The sequence below is a fragment of the Microcaecilia unicolor genome, chromosome 14 (assembly GCF_901765095.1).
Source record: "Microcaecilia unicolor chromosome 14, aMicUni1.1, whole genome shotgun sequence".
NCBI lineage: Eukaryota > Metazoa > Chordata > Amphibia > Gymnophiona > Siphonopidae > Microcaecilia > Microcaecilia unicolor.
The window spans coordinates 22,197,079-22,222,612 of record NC_044044.1 but is presented as its reverse complement, the minus strand read 5'-3'; the positions used below and the strand labels follow the sequence as shown (position 1 = coordinate 22,222,612).

General features: G+C 44.1%; 1 protein-coding gene across 1 annotated transcript in view; it reads left to right on the top strand.

Annotated features, from left to right (window-relative positions):
* LOC115457015 (mucin-16-like) overlaps positions 1 to 25,534 on the top strand; it is a 139,250-nt gene that overhangs the window by 50,956 nt on the left and 62,760 nt on the right. The window contains 10 exon segments of the mRNA XM_030186440.1: positions 75 to 4,633; positions 9,140 to 9,262; positions 13,725 to 13,843; positions 14,705 to 14,763; positions 15,383 to 15,522; positions 16,651 to 16,713; positions 18,033 to 18,195; positions 19,543 to 19,710; positions 20,255 to 20,352; positions 24,390 to 24,466. Coding sequence (XP_030042300.1) covers positions 75 to 4,633; positions 9,140 to 9,262; positions 13,725 to 13,843; positions 14,705 to 14,763; positions 15,383 to 15,522; positions 16,651 to 16,713; positions 18,033 to 18,195; positions 19,543 to 19,710; positions 20,255 to 20,352; positions 24,390 to 24,466 — 5,569 coding nt within the window.

Here is a 25,534-nt window from a genome sequence, read left to right as displayed (position 1 = left end):
AATGGTAACATTATCTTATATAGATATCACTGATTATTTGTTCCTTTGATGCTTCTGCTTCTTCTCTTCCTCAGCTGCGAGGAGTCAGACCTGTACTGGTACACTGGAGACCGATGTCAGGTGGTGATTAACAAGACCAATCACAGCTCAACTCCTACAGTCAGTTACACTACAGAGAGCAGCAGCCACAGATCCCCTCACATAGGCAGTCACACTACAGAGACCACAAGTCACAGCTCACCTCCAATAGTCAGTCAATCTACAGAGACCACCAGTCACAGCTCAGCTCCCATAGTCAGTCACACAACAGAGAGCACAAGTCACAGCTCACCTCTCAAAGTCAGTCACACCACAGAGACCACCAGTCACAGCTCAACTCCAATAGTCAGTCAAATGGCAGAGACCACCAGTCACAGCTCAACTCCAATAGTCAGTCAAACGACAGAGACCACCAGTAACAGCTCAACTCCAATAGCCAGTCACACGACAGAGAGCACAAGTCACAGCTCACCTCCAATAGTCAGTGAAACGACAGAGACCACCAGTCACAGCTCAACTCCAATAGTCAGTCAAACGACAGAGACCACCAGTAACAGCTCAACTCCAATAGCCAGTCACACGACAGAGAGCACAAGTCACAGCTCACCTCCAATAGTCAGTGAAACGACAGAGACCACCAGTCACAGCTCAACTCCAATAGTCAGTCAAACGACAGAGACCACCAGTAACAGCTCAACTCCAATAGCCAGTCACACGACAGAGAGCACAAGTCACAGCTCAACTCCAATAGTCAGTCAAACGACAGAGACCACCAGTCACAGCTCAACTCCAATAGTCAGTGAAATGACAGAGACCACCAGTCACAGCTCAACTCCAATAGTCAGTCAAACGACAGAGACCACCAGTAACAGCTCAACTCCAATAGCCAGTCACACGACAGAGAGCACAAGTCACAGCTCACCTCCAATAGTCAGTGAAACGACAGAGACCACCAGTCACAGCTCAACTCCAATAGTCAATCACACTACAGAGACCACCAGTCATACTACAACTCCCATAGTCAGTCACACTACAGAGAGCACCAGTCACAGCTCTACTACCTTAGTCAGTCACACGACAGAGACCAGCAGCCACAGCTCACCTCCAATAGTCAGTCAAACTACAGAGACCACCAGTCACAGCTCAGCTCCCATAGTCAGTCACATTACAGAGAGCACAAGTCACAGCTCACCCCCCAAAATCAGTCACACGACAGAGACCACCAGTCACAGCTCACCTCCAATAGTCAGTGAAATGACAGAGACCACCAGTCACAGCTCAACTCCCATAGTCAGTCACACTACAGAGACCACCAGTCACAGCTCAGCTCCCATAGTCAGTCACATTACAGAGAGCACAAGTCACAGCTCACCCCCCAAAATCAGTCACACGACAGAGACCACCAGTCACAGCTCACCTCCAATAGTCAGTCAAACTACAGAGACCACCAGTCACAGCTCAGCTCCCATAGTCAGTCACATTACAGAGAGCACAAGTCACAGCTCACCCCCCAAAATCAGTCACACGACAGAGACCACCAGTCACAGCTCACCTCCAATAGTCAGTGAAATGACAGAGACCACCAGTCACAGCTCAACTCCCATAGTCAGTCACAAGACAGAGACCACCAGTCACAGCTCACCTCCAATAGTCAGTGAAATGACAGAGACCACCAGTCACAGCTCAACTCCAATAGTCAGTCAAACGACAGAGACCACCAGTAACAGCTCAACTCCAATAGCCAGTCACACGACAGAGAGCACAATTCACAGCTCAACTCCAATAGTCAGTCACACTACAGAGACCACCAGTCATACTACAACTCCCATAGTCAGTCACACTACAGAGAACACCAGTCACAGCTCTACTCCCTTAGTCAGTCACACGACAGAGACCAGCAGCCACAGATCACCTCCCATAGTCAGTCAAACGACAGAGACCACCAATCACAGCTCAACTCCAATAGTCAGTCACATGACAGAGAGCACAAGTCACAGCTCACCTCCCAAAGTCAGTCACACCACAGAGACCAGAAGTCACAGTTCACCTCCCATAGTCAGTCAAACGACAAAGACCACCAATCACAGCTCAACTCCAATAGTCAGTCACACCACAGAGACCACCAGTCACAGCTCAACTCCAATAGTCAGTCAAACGACAGAGACCATCAGTCATAGTTCTCCTCCCACAGTCAGTGACATAACAGAGACCAGCAGTCACAGTTCCCCTCCCATAGTCAGACACACGACAGAGACCAGCAGTCACAGCTCCCCTCCCACAGTCAGTCACATGACAGAGACCAGCAGTCACAGCTCCCCTTCCACAGTCAGTCACATAACAGGGACCAGCAGTCGCAGCTCACCCCCCACAGTCATTCACATAACAGGGACCAGCAGTCGCAGCTCCACGCCCACAGTCAATCACATAACAGAGACCAGTAGTCACAGCTCACCCCCCACAGTCAATCACAGCTCCCCTCCCATAGTCAGTCACACAACAGAGAGCAGCAGTCACAGATCCCCTCCCATAGTCAGTCACACGACAGAGACCAGCAGTCACAGATCCCCTCCCATAGTCAGTCACACGACAGAGACCAGCAGTCACAGTACACCTCCCACAGTCAGTCACACGACAGAGACCAGAAGTCACAGCTCACCTTTCACAGTCAGTCACATAACAGAGACCAGCAGTCACAGCTCACCTTCCACAGTCAGTCACATAACAGAGACCAGCAGTCACAGCTCCCCTCCCATAGTCAGTTACATGACGGAGACCAGCAGTCACAGCTCCCCTCCCATAGTCAGTTACATGACGGAGACCAGCAGTCACAGTTCACCTTCCACAGTCAGTCACATAACAGAGACCAGCAGTCACAGCTCACCTCCCACAGTCAGTCACATAACAGAGACCAGCAGTCACAGCTCACCTCCCACAGTCAGTCACATAACAGAGACCAGCAGTCACAGCTCCCCTCCCACAGTCAGTCACATAACAGAGACCAGCAGTCACAGCTCACCTCCCACAGTCAGTCACATAACAGAGACCAGCAGTCACAGCTCCCCTCCCACAGTCAGTCAAACGACAGAGACCACCAATCACAGCTCAACTCCAATAGTCAGTCACATGACAGAGAGCACAAGTCACAGCTCACCTCCCAAAGTCAGTCACACCACAGAGACCAGAAGTCACAGTTCACCTCCCATAGTCAGTCAAACGACAAAGACCACCAATCACAGCTCAACTCCAATAGTCAGTCACACCACAGAGACCACCAGTCACAGCTCAACTCCAATAGTCAGTCAAACGACAGAGACCATCAGTCATAGTTCTCCTCCCACAGTCAGTGACATAACAGAGACCAGCAGTCACAGTTCCCCTCCCATAGTCAGACACACGACAGAGACCAGCAGTCACAGCTCCCCTCCCACAGTCAGTCACATGACAGAGACCAGCAGTCACAGCTCCCCTTCCACAGTCAGTCACATAACAGGGACCAGCAGTCGCAGCTCACCCCCCACAGTCATTCACATAACAGGGACCAGCAGTCGCAGCTCCACGCCCACAGTCAATCACATAACAGAGACCAGCAGTCACAGTTCCCCTCCCATAGTCAGTCACACGACAGAGACCAGCAGTCACAGCTCACCCCCCACAGTCAGTGCCATAACAGAGACCAGCAGTCACAGCTCCCCTCCCATAGTCAGTTACATGACGGAGACCAGCAGTCACAGCTCCCCTCCCACAGTCAGTCACATAACAGAGACCAGCAGTCACAGTTCACCTTCCACAGTCAGTCACATAACAGAGACCAGCAGTCACAGCTCACCTCCCACAGTCAGTCACATAACAGAGACCAGCAGTCACAGTTCCCCTCCCATAGTCAGTCACACGACAGAGACCAGCAGTCACAGTTCCCCTCCCATAGTCAGTCACACGACAGAGACCAGCAGTCACAGCTCACCCCCCACAGTCAGTGCCATAACAGAGACCAGCAGTCACAGCTCCCCACCCACAGTCAGTCACATAACAGAGACCAGCAGTCACAGCTCACCTTCCACAGTCGGTCACATAACAGAGACCAGCAGTCACAGCTCCCCTCCCATAGTCAGTCACACAACAGAGAGCAGCAGTCGAAGCTCATCTCCCACAGTCAGTCACATAACAGAGACCAGCAGTCACAGCTCACCTTCCACAGTCAGTGCCATAACAGAGACCAGCAGTCACAGCTCCACACACACAGTCAGTCACATAACAGAGACCAGCAGTCACAGCTCCCCTCCCATAGTCAGTCACACAACAGAGAGCAGCAGTCGAAGCTCCCCTCCCATAGTCAGTCACACAACAGAGACCAGCAGTCACAGCTCCCCTCCCACAGTCAGTCACATAACAGAGACTAGCAGTCACAGCTCACCTTCCACAGTCAGTCACATAACAGAGACCAGCAGTCACAGCTCCCCTCCCAAAGTCAGTCACACGACACAGACCAGCAGTCATGGTCCTGTTCACCCTGTTACTCCAAATAGAGAAACTAAGCCTCCCCGTTCCACTGTTGCTGTCACAGAAACATTGAAGACGTCTTCTCAAACATCATCAGGTAATGCTTTTTATGTATCATTTTCATTGTTTGGTACTTTCTTGATGTTGTTTGATGGATATTTTGCAGTACTGATTTTATTGAAGTGTTTCAGGTTGATGACTTCTGGTCTTCTTTGTTTGGGCACATTTTTTTTAGTTTTGTTGCTTGATAAGTTTTCCTTGGTTTGCCTCTTCTTGCAGCTGTCTTAGCATCAGGTGCCAATGATGATGTCACCTTCCTTATCTTCTTTGTCCCAATATGGTAACAACTTGAGCTCATAGAATTATGGGGTCTCTGATCAAGCCCAGCCCCTTGCTTGCCTTTGTCCTGAAGAGAAAGAATCTGTGATGATTTTTCCTGAAGTTGATAGGATTCCTCTCTCGACAGGGCAAGGCATCCTCAGATTATCTCAAGATGTGGAGAGGGCTCTTAGAATAAAAAAAAAGGAGGGGATGATGTCTCTTAGGGACTCCCACCCATTGCTCAGTCTGAATATTTTAAGAGGTTTGGAGAGGAGAAAGATCCTCTATAGGCACCTAACTTTTAAATCTGGTGCTACTCATTAGTCCAATTGAAAATCAGAGGTGTGCAAACAGGATGTGCAGGATTGATGCAAGGGTATTAAACACCATCCGGGGCAGTGGTTTTGAATGTTGACCTGAAAGGTTTTCTGCTGCTAGAAACCTAAAACTGAAAATCTCACCTTCGTTTTATTGGTATAAGTTACTGTTTTTATTTCATTGTACAGATATGTGTTGTTTGTCACTGTTGTTTATCTGGGTAATTGTTACGTTTTTCAAAGCTGGAAACTGGATTGTGAGCCCTTGGACCACTGCCGAGGAGTGGCAGTGGCAGGCAAAACCACCCCCAAACCAGAGACAGGGCAGAACAGGACTGGAACCCCGGACTGGAGCTGCAGCGGAGGAAAACAAGCTGGAACAGGCAGAGCAGGAAACAGCTAGTCTTCACCTGTGCTTAGCCGCTATTCACCAGGAGTTGAGCCCCTGGCTGCAAGCAGCCGGCAGGGCTTTGCAGGACAGGGCAGGAGCTGGATACCAACAGACAACACACAACACACAACAGAGTAGGACTGAAAGCTGCAAACGCAGCCACTAAACAGAAACACCAACACTGACAAACAAAAGACAGAACTGAAAGCTGCAGGCAGCCACTAAGCAAGAAACACAGAGAACCCAGAACTAGACACAGAGATACAACTAAGAATCAAGATTAGGACAGTACAAGCTAAGCTACACAAAGACTAAACAGAATCAGGCAAGGAACTAGAACAAGGAATCAAACTCAGGCTGAAATGCAACAAGCACCAACATACCAGGGCCTTAGGCGATGCAAAGGCAAAGCAGAGAGTTTCCAAATGGCTAATAAGCCCAGCAGCAGCTGAGGCTCAGCTGCAGAAATCACCAGGTAGCTACGGGTGCTGTGTAGGTTCAAACAAAGCAAGTTTGGCAGTCTGGAAGATCCGGACCGGACTGGGCTGAAGTCTGGAACGGGTAGGAACAGCAAGACAGTCTATGGCAGTTCATAGCAGCCACCGATTCTGGCCACCAGAGGGCGAGGTGAGCACCGACAAGGAAACATTCACAGACGTGACAGTAATGCACACCACTATACTGTTGTAAATGAATCTACCAAATACACTTAAATAAAGTGGTACATCTCTTAGGGCCAGCCCAACCATTAGGCACGACTAGGGGAACAGCTTCTGAGAAGCAGTAAAAAGGAGCCGGAGTTAAAGCAAAACAAATAGATCCCGACAGTCTATTTCTTTTTGGAAACTGTCCTTATTATTTGTAGGTGTGTTTAATAGTTAAAAGCATGATGTCTCGGGGATGGGATTGCAGATTAGGGGCCTGAAAGTTAATTGAAGGGGGCGTAAGGCTAAAGATTCATCTAGAGCACCCAATACTCTTGCAGCGGCCCTGACACCTCTGAATGAGGATGTAAAAATTGCTGGATTATATTGCTCTGTACAAAATCTGAATATTGTGAAAACTCAACTGTTTCTTGTGGGAAAGAAACCTATTCAATTAACTAATCCACCTCACCAACCCACCCAGTTAGGAAAGTCCACCTTCTATACTCACCCCTAATCACTTCCTTCTTTCTTCCCTTACTTAATTTCTGCACATTACTAATTGTATCTGATATCCTAGATTGACAATGTCATAACAAAACTATGTAAGCCACATTGAGCCTGCAAATAGGTGGGAAAATGTGGGATACAAATGCAATAAATAATAATAAGTAAAAATAGCTTCTCTGGTAAATAAAGGCTGACCAGTTTGGGATTCTGGAATGTTGGTACTCTTTGACATTCTGAATGGAATCTTGCTATTTATTACAATTCCGGAATCTTGTTACGCTGAGGTTTCTGGAATGTTGCTACTCTTTGGGATTCTTGCTACTCTTGAGTTTCTGCCAGGTACTTGTGACCTGGATTGGCTACTGCTTGACGCAGGATACTGGGTTAGATGGACCATTGGTCTGACCCAGCATGGCTACTCTTATGGTCTTATGTTCTCATTCCAGCCTAGTACGTCAGTAACTGCTGGAACATACTGGATCTGACCAAAGCTCTAGCACACTGTTTCCAACAGTGGCCGAGCCAGGTCACAAGTAGCTGGCATGTATGATCAAATAGGTTGATATGGATTTCAGGAATAAAATTTGGGAGGTAGGCACAGAAAGGATTCCTGCCTTTAAGTTAAGGACATTCTGTCCTCTACACCATGTAGTAGACCTGCTGAAGAAGGAACCCTAAAGCCAATCAAGAGAACCTGTGCTGAGTGACCGACCACCTACATTTCAGTCCTAATTTTGTACTGTTTCTAGGGATGGGCAGCCCAAAAAGCTTAGTTTAGCTTCTTTTCCAGTGTCACTTCCAGCATTGTTCACTTTGTTTTCTGTTGGTTGGTCCTCATTTTCGTTGTGGGGGCAATATTGTTTAAATGTGCACTCTCGAAATAGCGTGCCATCTTTTCAAACAGGGTGCACTCTTTCAGAAAGCACAGCGCACGCTCGACAGTTCACGCCTGCATGCACTATCAGGAAAGAGAGAACACAGTCTGCAAAGCGTATGCACTATGATCGCCAAATGAAAAAAAAAAAAACACAAAATGCCATGGGATTTTTTCTGCTTGTTTTCATTTGTTAACAACATGGGATATGTCGGTGATATTTCCCATTACACACGTCAGCCCATCGCTACCTATTTCACGGGTTGTATTTGTAGCTCTGAGATTGCTTTCTTTCATTATATGAATAAATAAATCTAAATAGTATTGTTGTTGTTACTATTTAACACATTTATATCCCACATTTTCCCACTTAGTTACAGGCTCAATGTGGCTTACACAATACCGGAGAGGCAGGATCCGGTTCGATAAAATACAAATACACAATATATTAATCAACATGGAAGAAACATAAGTATAGATCAACAAGGAAATAAAGAGAGGGTGGTGATAGAAGTCCAATACGGTCCATAGTTTTTCTGTGTCGCAGGAAGTAGAAAGTTAATTTAGGTCAGGGGGATAGGCCTTCTTAAAGAAGTTGGTTTTCAGTAATTTCCTGAAGTTGAGATGGTTATGAATAGATCTCAAGGTTTTGGGCAGAGTGTTCCACAGTTGTGTACTTACTGTATGTAAGAGAAGCTGGATGCATAAGTTGATTGCAGTCTGGATAATGCAAATTTAAGTAAGTTCGGGATAGGCTGGTACTGTGTCTGGGTGGTAGATTTATGAGGTTTAACATATATCCAGGAACTTCACCGTAAATAATCCTTTGGACCAGACAGCAAACCTTGAAGGCAATACGTTCCTTGGTGGGAAGCCAGTGCAGTTTTTCACGAAGGGGTTTGGCACTTTCAAATTTTCATTTTCCAAATATCAGTCTAGCTGCTGTATTCTGTGCGGTCTGAAGTTTCTTAGTTAGTTGTTCTTTACAATCTGCATAAATTCTGTTGCAGTAATCTAAATGGCTTAATACCATTGATTGCATTAAGTTGCGAAATACAAGATTCATCCAAGAGTGTGCTCAGAGCAGTAAAAAGTGCGTCACAATGTCAGTTTTCCAAATATATCATGACTAGTAAAAAAAGGCCCGTTTCTGAACAGAAACGGGCGCTAGCAAGGTTTTCCTCTGAGTGTGTATGTTTGAGAGAGTGTATGTGAGAGTGACTGTCTGAGAGAGGCTTCTGTTCCTGCTCCTGTGCATTCCCCGTGTTGTACTGATTCGCTGCTCCCTGTATCGTGGCTCCGCCCCTCTCCCTTCTACTGGCCAATCTGGTGTGGGTTGTGTGACATCACTATTATCTACTCCAACATGATCCACGGTTCCAGGCAGCCTCAGAATGTTGGAGGTGAGAATTATTATATAGGATGTGTCTTTGGTTAAGTGACTTTCTGATGGTCCTGTGTTGGGGGGGGGGGGGGACAAGGCCCCATTGATGGCCATCTAAGCAAGAGAGGCAGCATTGTGTCTGACTCTTTCTTTTTTCTGCAGTGACCACTACCCAGATGACTGTTACCTGTCAGAACGGAGGCAAACCCAGTGGTGGGGTGTGTATATGTCCTTCTAATTTCTATGGGACCTTCTGTCAGTTCGTGAACAACGAAATTGTTATTGGTAAGTTACAGCTTCCCCCTTCCTACTTTTTCCCCCCTTGTACAAATTTAATGGCACCTGATCGTTGAAACTGTGAAAGACAGAGATATATATATATAGTAACATAGTAAGTGATGGCAGATACAGACCTGTATGGACCATCCAGTCTGCCGAACAAGTTAAACTCATTTTACATGGTATGTGATACTTTATATGTATACCCGAGTTTGATTTGTCCCTGCTATTCTCAGGGCACAGACCGTAGAAGTCTGCCCAACACTCTTCTTGTACTAAAAGTTCTGAAGTTAATGTCAAAGCCCCTTAAAATTTATACTCAAGCCCATCCCTATCTATTAAGTCATAATCACAGGTTTTGCTTCCCAATTACCGGCGTCGCCACCCAATCTCCGCTAAGATTCTGTGGATCCATTCCTTCTAAACAGGATTCCTTTGTGTTTATCCCACGCATATTTGAATTCCATTACCGTTTTCATCTCCACCACCTCCTGTGGGAGGGCACTCCACGTATATACCACCCTCTCCGTGAAAAAATACTTCCTGACATTACTCCTGAGTCTGCCCCCTTCAACCTGAATTCATGTCCTCTAGATCTACCACCTTCCCATCTCCAGAAAAGGCTTGTTTGCGGATTAATACCTTCCAAATATTTGGACGTCTGCATCATGTCACCCCTGTTTCTCCTTTCCTCCAAAGTATACATGTTCAGGTCGGCAAGTCTCTCCTCGTACGGTTTGCAATGTAAATCCCATACCATTTTCATAGTGGTGTGGACTGTAAGACCTGTTTAGTCTGTACAATTTCATTCCTGGATCACAGCCTCAGACACTACCTCTGGCTTCTTTGCCGGTACAGATCTTTTGCGCTTATCATAGGTTTTCTCAATTTCCAATATAGGACATATCTTCACCACCTTAGGGCCTATTTAAAATGTTGGTGCCCATAGGCAAGACCAGACAGGAGATCCCAGACAGCATGGGTATGGGAAAAGGAAGGTCTGCCGGAGATCCCAAAGTTTAGAGAGCCTGAAGAGAAGTGATGGAAAGCCATGATGCTACAGTAGCACCCCTTTGAAGTAGTACGTGCACATAACTCTAAATTAAACAGGAGAAACTTCCTCTTTGGCTTATATTTTATTTATTAGGATTTATTTACCGCCTTTTTGAAGGAATTCAGTCAAGGCGGTGTACAGTAAGAATAGATCAAACATGATCTATTCTTTGGTACCTTGGTACCTATATATCTGGTACCTTCAAAATTTAGCACCCTATGCTGTTGCCTATTTTTCTATACCTTAATGTATTTATTTATTTATTTATTTTCTGCATTTGTATCCCACATTTTCCCACCTCATTGCAGGCTCAATGTGGCTTACAATATACCATTAGTGGCGATCGCCATTTCCAGAATGAGAAGCACAGAATATTATTACAATTAAAGTACAGAAATATAAACTAAATTAGAAAAAAATAGATATATAATTCATCCAGATATAAATTCATAAGTATTGCCATATTGGAACAGATCGAAGGTCCATCAAGCCCAGCATCCTGTTTCCTCCAGGTTACAAGTACCTGGCAAGATCCCAAAACATTTTATGCCTCTTATCCTAGAAATAAGCAGTGGATTTCCCCCAATTCCATTTTAATAATGGCTTATGGACTTTTCTTTTAGGAAGTTATCCAAACCTTATTTAAACCCCACTAAGCTAACTGTTTTTACTAAGTTTAATTTACACGTTGATTGAAGAAATATTTTCTCAGATTTGTTTTAAATTTACTACTTTGTAGCTTCATTGTTTGCCCCCTAGTCCTAGTATTTTTGGAAAGAGTAAACAAGTACATACGTACATAAGTAATGCCACACTGGGAAGAGACCAAGGGTCTATCGAGCCCAGCATCCTGTCCATGACAACGGCCAATCCAGGCCAAGGGCACCTGGCAAGCTTCCCAAACGTACAAACATTCTATACATGTTATTCCTTTGAATTGTGGATTTTTCCCAAGTCCATTTAGTAGCGGTCTATGGACTTGTCCTTTAGGAAACCGTCCAATCCCTTTTTAAAGTGATTCATGTCTACCCGTTCCACTCCACTCATTATTTTATAGCCCTCTATCGTATCTCCCCTTAGCCGCCTTTCTCCAAGCTGAAGAGCCCTAGCCGCTTTAGCCTTTCCTCATAGGGAAGTCATCCCATCCCCTTTTATCATTTTCATCACCCTTCTCTGTACCTTTTCTAATTCCAGTATATCTTTTTTGAGATGTGGTGACCAGAATTGAACACAATATTTGAGGTGCCGTCGCACCACGGATCGATACAAAGGCATTATAATGTCCTCATGTTTGTTTTCCATTCCTTTCCTAATAATACCTAACATTCTATTTGCTTTCTTAGCTGCCGCCACACACTGACCAGATGATTTCAACCTATCATCAATGATGCCACCTAGATCTCTTTCCTGATTGGTGACTCCTAGTGTGGGACCTTGCATTATATAGCTATAGTTTGGGTTCCTTTTTCCCACATGCATCACTTTGCACTTGCTCACATTAAACATCATCTGCCATTTGGATGCCCAGTCTCCCAGTCTCATAAGATCCTCTTGTAATGTTTCACAATTCTCTTGCTATTTAACAACTTTGAACAACTTTGTGTCAGCAGCAAATTTAATTACCTCACTATTTACTCCCATCTGTAGATCATTTATAAATATTTTAAAAAGCAGACCTGTACCCACCGCCGATGGTAGGCTCCATGCATCCACTTTCTGTTTCTGCAATGTTACTCCTTAGAGTTCAGACTAGAGCCTCATCTCGTTCTACTGCTATTGCTATGGAGATATTCTGTAGTTGTAACATATCTGTGACATGTCTCTGGCTCTAAAATGTTTATCCTTTCAGACCCTGTCAATTCCATTTATTCCCACTCCTAGGGATCCTTTGAGAAAATGAATGTGTGTGTATGTGTGTGTGTGTGGAGGGCGGGATCCCCCTTTACTTCTGCCAGGTCCGAGGTAAGCTAAGCCAACTTCATCCTCAATTCAGAGAGCTGGCCAAAGATTGAGCAAGACTGATGCCTCCAGAGGATCTCCCTAAAGACTTAAGCCCCACAGTTATAACACTACACAATTTCCATGATAATTGGGATTGTTCTTATTGACAAGGCATTTAAAAACTTTTCTTTACCAAATGCTCCTTGTTACCCTTTTATAAATCTGTTTAACATTTGTTAGAACAGGCAGCCTGTTGCTGTGGGTAACAGTGACTGTATGATGGTTGAAATGAGATTATCTTTTGTCTGTCTAGATGGTATTTACAGTTGGTTATTGTATAATGTTTTTGTTTTTATATGCTTTTATTATTATGTATGGTTGTTTGTACTGCACTCTGAACAAGGGTGGAATATAAATGATAATAAATTAATCAAAAATGAAAACAAATTCCATAATGGAACTCAGGGGCCACTTTATTTACTTAAGTAATAAGCTAAAGTAGGACTTGATTCTGTTGCTTAGAGTCTATACAAGAAAGTTTGAAACTTGGGTGAGACACAACACTGGAAAAGTGAAGCACCTGAAACTGTGTGAATATATTGATACATTAATGCTTCTTGCTATAGCTTCCTTTTCACCCCCTCTAATATTCCAAGTCTAGACTCCACCCCCCCACCCCACCCCACCCCAGCTTAAATAGCTATTCAGGGAAAAGTAAAAACGAAATCAACCTCTACTCCTACAAAGTTCTTCATTTTTTAAATTAAATCAAACAAAAATTGCTTAACACAATCCCTTTCAATCCAGGCAAATCCTGTCAGGAAAAGGATCAGGTCTGTTTCCTCAGTAGCACAGGTTAATAATAAAAACCCCAAATGCACCTTCCCCAAGTACTACTACTACTACTACTATTTAGCATTTCTATAGCGCTACAAGGCGTACGCAGTGCTGCACAAACATAGAAGAAAGACAGTCCCTGCTCAAAGAGCTTACAATCTAATAGACAAAAAATAAATAAAGTAAGCAAATCAAATCAATTAATGTGAACGGGAAGGAAGAGAGGAGGGTAGGTGGAGGCGAGTGGTTATGAGTCAAAAGCAATGTTAAAGAGGTGGGCTTTCAGTCTAGATTTAAAGGTGGCCAAGGAAGGGGCAAGACGTAGGGGCTCAGGAAGTTTATTCCAGGCGTAGGGTGCAGCGAGACAGAAGGCGCGAAGTCTGGAATTGGCAGTAGTGGAGAAGGGAACAGATAAGAAGGATTTATCCATGGAGCGGAGTGCACGGGAAGGGGTGTAGGGAAGGACGAGTGTGGAGAGATACTGGGGAGCAGCAGAGTGAGTACTAATGAACTTCCAGAAGGTGAATCCTGCTGAAAATGTGACCTCAAGAGCTGGTGAAGGCTTTCCTTCCCCAAGTCCACTGGTCTTAACCATCAGCTCCAACTAATCTCTGTGGTTTATTTTGTCTCTCACAGAACAGATTAAAGTCACCACACAGGTCACTGTGGAGGTGATGAATAAAATATTCAATGATAACCTGAAGAATCCTTTTTCCAGAGATTATCAAATTTTTTCATTGAGATTTCAGGAACAGGTAAGAGGAGAAAGGGGTAAAGGATAAAACCACAGTGATTTACATATATTATATACAGGCTGTTTCCCTGTTTAACTGGAATATTGTCATGTTTTGGCCTCTTTTTAAATGGGCTCCAAGTACAGGATTTTAACTTTGAGGATGACTCTTTCTTGGCTTGTTGATGAGACTAAGAACTTGTACAATACACGGGTGGGGGAAGGGCCCTCTTGTCCTTTAGAGGATGCTATGATTTAATCACTATTGCCACAGCGAGAGAGTTATACATGATACAAAACAGTCTAGGTTGCTGGATTGGTTTTGTTTGGAGAAATGAGCAGTGTTAGATTGTTTTTTGAACTCTTCTGCTATAATTCATGTGTAGGGTCTGAGTTATAAACTGAAGATAGTGCCTTATTGGTTTGATACCTGAGTCTGAGAACCTGGGCTGTGCACAGGACAAAAGTTGTCAGGAATGGGGGTATTAACCCCTACCATCCAACCGTCTCTGGAGACAAAAGTAGATGAGAAATCTGTCATTGCTGTCAAAGACAAAAAGATAAATTTGCTAAAAGGAAACTAATGCACTGCTCTAGATCACTATTGTAGGAGGGGACTGGGAAAGCTGGGCCTGATTATGGGGACCTGGTCGGATCAGAGACCCTTAAATGTTACAATAAGGAAAAGAAGATCAAGAGTAACGAAGACATTCATCAGCTGCAGAGACAGTGAGCACTGGCATGCTGACCCACTTTGTCCCTGCTCTGCTCCTGTCCCTGGACCACAGAGTGGAACCAGGTATTAAGGGCTCTTCTGGAGCTGACATTGTCTGAAGACATCACAAGGTTTTCCTTCACTAATTGTGAGTCTGTTCTCTTCCAGATGAACATGGTGTATGAGACCACTCCTGGGTACCAAAGCGTGGAGATTATTTCATTGAGGTGAGAAGGTTATATGTTATATAACTGTACTACAAGATAGGGAAAGCAAATATTTTTGTGTGATTCTTCAGAGCACGCATCATGAGTCACTTGCTAACCTTTCCTCCTCAGCCCCCAACCACAATCACCAACAGAACCTCCTGTAGAAAACCCTTATATCAGCTGTACCATGCTGCATAGGAGTCCTCCAAATCCATTGCTGCCAGTTTTTTTTTTTTTTTTTTGGGGGGGGGGGGGGGGGGAGGTGCTTCCAGGTTCCCTGAAGTCCAGCAAAGCTTACCTACCCCTTACTATTAAAAATGTGATAGTGAAAAGCACCCCCCACTGGTAGGACTGTAGGTAGAGGGCTACTGAGGGAACAGTGCCTACTTGCTGGGGTAGTTATCTGGGCAATGGCATTGAATATCATCGGTGGCTGAATAGCTATGAGATCCACCTTAAATCCATAGCATTTGGAGAAATTGCCCCACCATGGCACTGACTGGAGAGTGCTACGGGGTTCACAGCAAATATTCAGTAGCACTCTCCAGTTAAATGGTGTTGAAAATCTGCTCTAGGGCTGGTAAGTGGGATTTAACTTGAGGTAGACACTGACCACTTTATTCTCTCTACTTTTCAGGCAAGGCAGCATAATTGTGGACTACAAGGTCATCATCCAAATGGCATTATCAAACTATACCAATCATGATTATTTAAGAGTTATTTATAATCATCTCAATCAAAGTATTCACCACAGAAACTGCACCAGCAACAGCACAGGTATGTCAGCCTTGACAGAAGTCTACTATGAGCTTTGGAGTTAAAGAATGCCAGATCTCCCTATGTAAAGAACCTGTGATTGGGATCCCTCCCTCTTCAGCATCACCTGGGTTATCCTAAGTCACTAGTGACTCTATATAGCTCGGTGAAGACTCGGGTTCTGTCCTCTTCTATTCTGTCCATTTTGTACTCTGTTCCAGCATGTTTCAAATCTTCCTGGATATCTGGCAGGTTTATGAGCAGCTGTCAGTCACCCAGTTCCTGTTAAGTAATTCATCTTCTATTATATGCATGATATGCGTTATCTTTAATGTATTGCTCATTTCTAATGGAGCAGAAGAGTTACCCAGTGGTTAGAGCAGTGGACTGATAATCAGGGAAGCCTGGATCAAATCCTACTGCTGCTTTTAGTGATCTTGGGCAAGTCCCTTAACCCTCCATTGCCTCAGTTACAAATTTAGAAATGCCTTGTGTGCCTCAATGTAACCCATTCAGCTACTACTTACTGAAAAAGTGGAGCTAAATCCAAATAGACTCAATAATTTAGTTTGAAAATGAGTTCAGCTAGTGGAACATCAGCCGTGTGATTGGTCCTCTGGAATACATTCTGGCAATCATGAGAGACAATTCCTTGTGCACATATATATGTTTTGGTGCAGGTGAATGGTTTCCAGATTTTTTTTCTGTTTAGTTTATGGTCAAGGTATTTGAGCAGACAGATGGAGCAGTGCACTGGTCTTGAGGAGCCTGTTCCATTGAAGATAAATAATCCCCTTTTTGGTGCAAAAAGTCTTCAATGTTCCAAAGACTGTAGAAAATATGAATCCACTCCCAAGACATCATTTCGGAAACACAGCTGCTAGTTTCAATAGCATCTGTATATTCAGGGAAGAGCCTACTGAAGGTGGTATATTTAGTAGCTTGGTGCACAGTCACGTAAGATGCTGTCCTCTGCCTTCGCAGCTCCTAAGCCCTCTGCACCATCTCTGCAAAACGTTTCATCCTTTACAGAGATCCTGTCACAATGCGAACAGTAGGGACAGATCAGACAAAAAGCAAGAGGAAGGAAACTCCTATAACAAAATCCCTCCAAAAGTGTAACAAAGCACTAATGTGTTTTTATTCTAGATATGTTGTGCTTCAACCAGGCTTTCACAAAAGTCAGCAATGAGTTTACTCCGGACTCAGCAGGTAAGGCTAAGAACTTGTGTGGGCACATATGTGTTTGTGGTAATCTAGGGGAGATAAAAATCATTGCAAAGCTTCCAACACCTCTACTGATTGAGTACCAGCCCTTGAGATCCCCCCCACCTCAGTAAACCAGATTCTTCATAATCCTGAAGACCCAATCACACCAGTAACCTCCAGCATAGAAGCCAACTTTTCAGAAAGATCAAAGGTTCTAAACTCATCAAAAAGTACCCCTCCTCCACCTTAGACAAAGAGAAGATATTTGCTTAATGGAGGAAGGGAGTGCTCGAGCACCCACAGAGCTGGCATTTAGGATCTCCAGTACATGATCTAGCTCAGTTCTGACATGGCAGCAGGCATCTCCTTCTGCATTTGATGAGGTGGACTGAGTATGATGGGGGATGACGATATAGTGGGCAATAGTTGATGCTGTCTGAGTTCTGGTCTTTCCTCTCCCTTTTGGTAGAATTTGATTGTTATCCAGTCTTCCTGATTTATTAAATGTGTTCAGTAATTTTTATACCTTTGTAACCCTTTTGCTGTAAACTGCACTGTTGCCCCATGTGAAGGGTGTTATATCAAGAAACCGAATAAACAAACAAACATATGGCTGCAGTATCTTCTGAATGTTCCTTCATATACCTTAAATAGGATTCAAGTTTGGCCTTCTTGAATAATGGCTTCCTCATATCCGATTAGTGGAATTCTTGACATATGGTCATCATATCTGCACTTTAACCAGTCTTAGCCATGGGAGCCTGCAGCTCTTCCAAAGTTGCCATTCCTTTCTTATTCAGTTCTGGAACTGTTAAACAGGCAGAACCTTAGCCAACTCTACACATTTTTATTGAATTTTCCAAGATTAGAAGTGGGGTTTAACCATTTATATCAGAGACTCATTATATTCAAATTCTCCTCAACAAATTTTGATCATTCCAATATCAGCCTTCCCGCACAAATTTTGAATTTTACTGGGATTCATCAACCGCCTGTATGAAGAGATTCACCCAAGGTGGTTTGCATGTACGTGTGTGCATCTCTCTTTGCTGGTAAAACTATGTTCTAGTGGCTGTTTGTGTTTGGGTGGCTGTCAGGATCTCTTGTTTTGCTTTGATTGCTGTTGTTCTTTGTTGGCCCTCACAAACGTCTGTCTTACACAATTGTCTAGGCTTATCTAACTGTTGGGCCAGCCCTGCATTCAAACCTGTACTGAACTCGTGACTCCCTTTTATTGTTAGCAGAGGAGGAAGGTAGAGTTAGTCTACAGTCTTGCTCTGGCCATATGCATTGGTAACACGGTTCTCTTTGTATTTGTTTAGAGACCTGTTCAGGTGCAGTTCCCAATGGATACAGTCAATATTACACCCTTATGAATGTGTCCGACGTCTTGACCTGTGTCTCCAACTGCAGCAACACTAGCAAGCATCATTACGACTGCCACCGAGGAGAGTGCTTTGTTGTATTCCAAGGACCAACGTGCTTGTAAGTCAAACAATGATGTACTGGCTATTGGTGATCAGAGGAAGCCTGAGGGAGATGCAGATGAAGGCAGAGCCACTTGGAGAGACTAACTGCAGCACCTCATTTGTATAAGTAGTTCTATAATTAAGGTTCAATTTACTGTTTTCAAGTTTACCTCATTTAATTGTATTTATTTATGATCATTCTTGGTTATTTTACTATTGTGATACTGTTAACAAATTTTATGTTAAACTGTACCTTGGGTGAATCTCTTCATAAAGGTGGTTAATAAATCTAAATAAATACATAAGTCAGAAGGGGTTGAAAAGGGGGATCATGTACAAAAAATGCACTCAGTGATACTGCCGGCCCTGATAATCAGGGAGCTAACTTTATAAACCTTTTTCACATGTAAAAAACTGATTTATGCATGTGAAAGGCCTTTTAAAATTAGGTCACACCTCTGGAGCGCAAGTGGGTGGCTATTTGTACAGTAGGCATGCTCAGGGGTGGAGTTTGAATGGAGTGTGGGCGGAGTCAATTTATACTCATATTTCCCAAACTGTGCGTGCTTTATATGCTTAAATGTCTGAACCTTCAAAGTAGGCGTGCTTTCTGCAGAATTTGTGCTAGTATTGTATACAGACACAGAGGTGCTTATGGACCATACAGGTCTTTATTTGCCATTATCATCTCCTACGATTGTGATTTGTGAGGGGAACCATTCCTATGAATGATAACATTAGGTCAAAAAGAACACATCAAAGATGACAAAAGAATATGGTCTATAGACGATGTTTGAAAAGTCCAAATTTATTGTGTAGTCCATCTAGCCCAGTATCCTGTTTTCCAAACAGTGACCAAGCCAGGTCACAAGTACCTGGCAGAATCTTAAAAGCAGCAAGATTCCAGAACCCCAAACCAAAGCACATTCCAGAACCTCAAACAGTAACAAGATTCCGGAATCATAATAAATAGCAAGATTCCGTGCAGAAGGTCAAACAACAGCAACATTCTGGAACCCCTATGAACATAGAGTAGCCATACTGGGTCAGACCAATGGTCCATCTAGCCCAGTATCCTATTTTCCAATCAGTGGCCAAGCCAGGTCACAAGTACCTGGCAGAAACCTAAATCGTGGAAACACTCCATACTACAAATCCATACTACACCGCCGTGTCAAGTGTTTTGAGCTACATAATTGATCTGGACTTCTCAAACATCATCTAAAGACCATGTTCTTGTGTCATCTTCGCTGTGTTCTTTCTGATTTTGAGTGTGCGAAGACTGGTGTTCTATATTTACATTGATAACAGGCATCATTGTTTGCTTCATTCCCTCGATGTTTCCCTCTCCCTCTTCCCTCAGCTGCGAGTACTCAGACCTTTACTGGTACACTGGAGATCGATGTCAGGTGGTGATTAACAAGAGGGGCGTGTACGGTGGAGTCGCAGTAGGTTTGGCTGTGCTGTTGATCATCATTATCGCCCTCGCCATTTTCGTGTATAGATATAAGAACAAGATCCACAGTCACCAGTAAGTGATGGAATATCGATCTTGTGGTATCTTTTTTACAAGCTGCCTGATAATTTATAGAAATAAGTGATAATTAGTGCTGTATAATGAAGGGGCTGTTTTGATGGTATCTATTAAATCGTTGACATCGCCCTGCAATGGGAAGGATTTGAGCTCTTTGGACAGCTGCCAAGCTAACAGGCTAGTTCCAGTTTACAGTGCTAAAAAGACAGTGTTACTTCTTGGCAAGAAATTGTCAGAATTTACAGAGGGAGCTCTCCCAAGCACCAGTGGTCACATTTTCTTGTATGTCAGGATGTTTTGGCATGCCACAACATCAACAGAATCACCAGAGCTGTCCTCTGATTTATGTTGATAAAGCCAGTCTCTATATTTGCTGCACATTGCACTGCCTTGGGACTACCTGCCTTCCCACCACCATCAGCCATGCTTTCAGAAATACAACTTGATGCAATTCTGGTGACAGCCATGATTGCTTTGACCTGGATGGACATGGAGTCAGCGCAGTCATGACCAGGGTTGTGCTGTCATTTGGATTTTACAGGGTAGCAGACTTAAATGAACGATGGTATGAGAACGGATGGGAATCAAATGTACCCCAAGGCTTCACAGTGAGAAACCCAGAATCGATGACCTGGGGAGGTAAGGCCTGCTCTGTACCTTAGTTCCTTGGCTATGTTACTTATTCCTATGCCCTCTTGCCTTTATTGCCCTGCTCTGTTTATTCCTACTGTCTGAAATAAGATGTATAGCAGAGAATTCAACTGTACTATTCAGACACATGTATCAGATGTAACATAGTAACATAGTAGATGACGGCAGAAAAAGACCTACACGGTCCATCCAGTCTGCCCAAGATAAACTCATATGTGTATACCTTACCTTGATTTGTACCTGCCTTTTTCAGGGCACAGACCGTATAAGTCTGCCCAGCACTATCCCCGCCTCCCAACCACCAGTCCCGTCTCCCATCACCGGCTCTGGCACAGACCGTATAAGTCTGCCCTCCACTATCCACACCTCCCAACCACCAACCCCTCTTCCCCCCACCTGCTCAGTGATGCTGTGTTTGCGACAGGGCCGGCTCCAGGGACTGTGGTGCCCTTAGCCAACTTTTGCATTGGTGCCCCCCCAACCCATGATCCAGTAGTGTCCCCTCTATCTCAAGTCTCCCCCCCATGCTGGTGTTAAAGGGCACCAAAATCCTGAATACCAATTCGGCATCTCTCCTTCACCGCCTGCAGAGGGGAGGAAGAGATACTGGACTGGGATTTTGGCACCCTTTGGTGCCAAGATGTAAGTGCAAAAATGGGGCATGTTTAGTATCAATTCTATAACAGCTTGTGGGTGTGTCTAAGCCATAAAGAAACTTCAGACCGCTCAAAACACAGCAGCCAGGCTTATATTTGGAAAAACGCAATTCGAAAGCGCCAAACCCCTCTGAGAAAAACTACACTGGCTCCCAATCAAAGAACGTATTGCTTTCAAGTTCTGCACCCTGGTCCATAAAATTATCTATGGCGAAGTCCCAGGATACATGACAGACCTCATAGACCTACCAGTAAGAAACACAATCGGATCAACATGATCATACTTAAATCTCCACTACCCAAGCTGCAAAGGACTCAAATACAAATCAACTTATGCATCCAGTTTCTCCTACATAAGCACACAACTGTGGAACGCACTACCAAAAGCCGTGAAAACAACGTACGACCACCTAAACGTCCGGAAATCACTAAAAACTAACCTGTTCAAAAAGGCATACCCTACTGACCCAACTTATGTGCCTAAACCCTGCAACACAACGAAACCAAAGCTTGTAATAGACACTACATAACTCTTCCTCTATACGATTCCCCAATGTGTCTATAACACATGAACCTTATTCGACCATAACATCACTTTGTATTTGTTTCATTACAGGAGATGGTGAACACCTTTACGGTACTATGTAAGCCACATTGAGCCTGCAAATAGGTGGGAAAATGTGGGATACAAATGTAACAAATAAAAATGTAACAAATAAAATTATAGGATACTAGCTCAAAGCTGCTTTGGGCCATTGAAAAGTAGGCAACACCAGCTTATGTTACGCCAATGTCTGGTGGAAATTGGTGTGCAAAGCATGAAACTGATAGGGGTCGATATTCAGACCACGGGAGTTAACCTGGTTACCTCCCGCAGTCACAGCTAAACCTGCATACTCAACACCAGGCCGTTTCTGGTGACCGGCGGTGGCAGTGAATATCCACTGTTGACATTCAGACTTAGCTGGTTATCTTCTAACCAGCCAAAGACATCCCAAATAGCCTAGTGGTTAGTGCAGTGGACTTTGATCCTGGGGAACTGAGTTCAACTCCCACTGCAGCTCCTCGTGACTCTGGGCAAGTCACTTAACCCTCCATTGCCCCTGGTACAAATAAGTACCTGAATATACTACATAAACCACTTTGAATGTAGTTGCAAAAACCACAGAAAGGCGGTATATCAAGTCCTATTTCTCTTTCCTTTTCCCAAATATTCACAAGGCCAAATATAGCCGCTAAAGTAGAGCTATGTTGGCCAATATAACCGGCTATCTGCTGGCCGCTAACTGGTGATACTCATCAGGAGATAGCCAGCTATCCCCCTCTGAATATCGTAGGATAGCCAGTTATGCGGCATTTAACCGGCCATTGTCCAAGGTAAAAAAAACGTAGGGACCCTTTTACAAAGTTGTGGTAGGCAGTACCATGTGCTCACCGCAGCAAATAAATGAACCACCACAGGGTGTGCCGAGGAGTCCCACGGTAATTTTAACATGTATGCGAGCTACCCACACTCTAAAAAAGAACATTTAGGTTTACTAAGGTGCGCTAGTGTTTTTAGCGCATGCACAAAATTAGCGTGTACTAACTGTGCAGGTGCCCATAGGAATATTGTGGGCACTTACACACAGTTAGCACGCGCTAATGGTTAGCATATGCTAAAAACACTAACGCACCTCTAGTGTGGCTTAGTAAACAAGGCCCTTATTTCTTGGCAAGGGGGTGTTTCTGGGGGGGGGGGGGGGGTGGAGACTGGGCATGTTATGCAGTAATTGGTTAGCGCAGTTACATTGCTGTGCGCTAACCAATTAGCGCATGTTTAGTCTGTGAGTCTTTACCACCTACATAATGGGTGACAGTAGTGTCTCATGTGTTAATCTGTTTTGATGGTCACATGATGGTGGCAAAATTAGCGTGTGGCCATTAATACCAAAAACAGGAATGTCAGCCATTTTACCCCAGAGATAAAAATGGCCTTAGCGCTTGGGAATGACCCAAGTAAGCAGGGGTGGCCCGACCATCAGGCCGCCTGAGGCAGGGGCATTATTCGGGGAGCAGAACCTCTCCCTTCCTTCCTCCACCCCTTTTGCGGCATTTACCTGTTTTTTCATCATGTTTCAAAAGCCGGCGGTGGCAGAGATTCCCATAGGCTGCCCTACCGCCGGCACCCACCTCTTCCCTTCACTGCAGATGCCTCTCTGATGTAACTTCCTGGTTTGTCAGAGGTGGCCGCAGTCAAGGGAAGAGGTTGGTGCTGGCTTTTGGAACATAGCGAAACAAAGTAAACGTTGCAAACAGGGTGGAGGAAGGAAGGGGTGGCATCTTGGCCCAGGAGGGGGCAGCATCTCGGTCCAGGGAGGGAGCGACAACTCGGTCTGGGTGGGGGGGGGGGGGGGGGGAGCGGCATCTCAGTCCAGGGGGCGAAGCGGCATCTCGGCCCGAGGGGGGGAGCGGCGTCTTAGCTCCGCCCCCGCCCCTACATGTAAGAGTGTGCTAAGGCCACTTTTTACCGCTGCTTGGTAAAACATTGTGAGCCCATTAGGGACAGCAAAAGTGCCTGAATGTAATATGTAAACCACTTTGATTGTACCACAGAAAGGCAGTATATCCGGCCCACGACCCTTTGTAACTATGGAGGCATTTTGCCTTCTTTGGATGTTGTTATTCAAGATATCTAATATCTTGGAGGAAGATATTTGCTCCTTGGATTATTCAAATAATTATTTATTATTATTATTTATAACATTTGTATCCCACATTATCCCACCTTTTTGCAGGCTCAATGTGGCTTACAATTCATCGTGGATACTGGAAATAGAAAGGAATGTACATTTGGTTTTGCAGAAGTTTTGGGTACTTGATGGTGAAATACATGATAGTGTGAAAGCAAAAGACATTAAAGAACATTCCTGGATATCTTAAAGAATGTAAAGTTACACGTGTTGTTCTTTGTGATATATTTTGTCGAGGAGATAAGTTTTCAGTAGTTTGCGGAAATTGGTCATTTCATAGACCGTTTTTAGGTTGTGTAGTTTTGATGTATTATGAAAGGATTTTTGGGGTGTGGCAAAATCTTGTTTTTGTGTTAACAGTGGTCACTTTTGATTGGTTTTTCATTTGAAGGCTATTTCAGAGGGCAACGATGATTTTTAGACTCATCTCTACATTCTCAAGTGGAGGTGATTTGTGATTTTGAGCACCTGTTTTTTTTCTTCTCCATTATTATTTTGCTTAATAATTTTAAAATATATATTATTAAAAATAGTTAAAAATGTATTATCGTTTGACATATGCTGCGGCCATCTTGTGTCCGGGAATGCACTAGAGGGATCGGTTGCTCCATTCACTTCTCTCATGTGAATTTTGCAGGATCAGAGAGTGGAGGATCCGCTTCCAGTAGAGAGTACTTCAGGCCATATCTGGATAAAGTGGACACCTCTGCACAGGTACGTAAACTTTTTCACAGCACAGAAACCAATTATCATCTGAAAGCAACATGAAACCAGATCAGGCCCCAGGGTGCCCTTCTAGGCCTACGACGACAAAACCCAGGGGCCTGATCTGGTCCCATCTTCCTTTCAGATAATAATTGGTTTCTGTGCTGCAAAATGGTTTTTCCAGGGTTTAAGGATCTTGACAAGTATTTCCTAAAAAGATAGGTCTTTAAACATTTTCTAGACAGAGACTATGAACCTATCTTCCTTATCCTGATCAGTACAGAGTTCCAACTATGCACAACTTGATAATGCAGAGTAGAATAAAAAGTTCTTTTTGAACGGAAAGGTTTCAGATTGGGAAAGAAGAGCGTTAAGGAGTTTCTTGAAGATCTACAGATTTCCTTCTCCAACGAACATATAATACAGCTTAAGTAGGATGGAGCTTAGCCAAATAGTATTCTATATACCAAGGTACAGATCATAAACTCTGTTCGGGCCATAATTGGAGGCCAATGTAAGGACCTCAATAGTGGTGTGACTCTATCAGAGCAGTGGGCAGAAAATATCAACATGGCTGCGGTATTTTGTACCGTCTGCAATCTTTTAATCAGCAGCTTAGTGCTACCAATGTAAAACAAATTACAGTAATCCAATTGTGAGACCAATAAAATCTGGACCACCAGTTGGAAAACTAGAGAATCCAACAAACTTCTAAGTCTGCGCAGTTCCATCCAACCGCTACCCTTTCCGTCTACAGAGGAATGAGCGTTAACAGTAAATTTGAGAGACTGAGATCATACGTCACATTCCCTAGCTTAGGAATGAGGTTCATTACTGTCATGGTATGTGCAAATGTGGAGACTTTACCTCCAAGGAAAGGAAAATACTGGAACACTGATGACTAGGCCTTCAAGTGGCAGTTTCTTCTATGTGCACTTGGTCTGTTTGTCTCCTGGAAGTGTCAAATAGCAGGGAGGAAGGATGGGGACAGAGGCCTTACCTCATTTAGTTTGTGATTGAATCTGATAAGGGTGGCATCAGTAGTGAGGACACCGGAATCCTGATACGAACACCTGT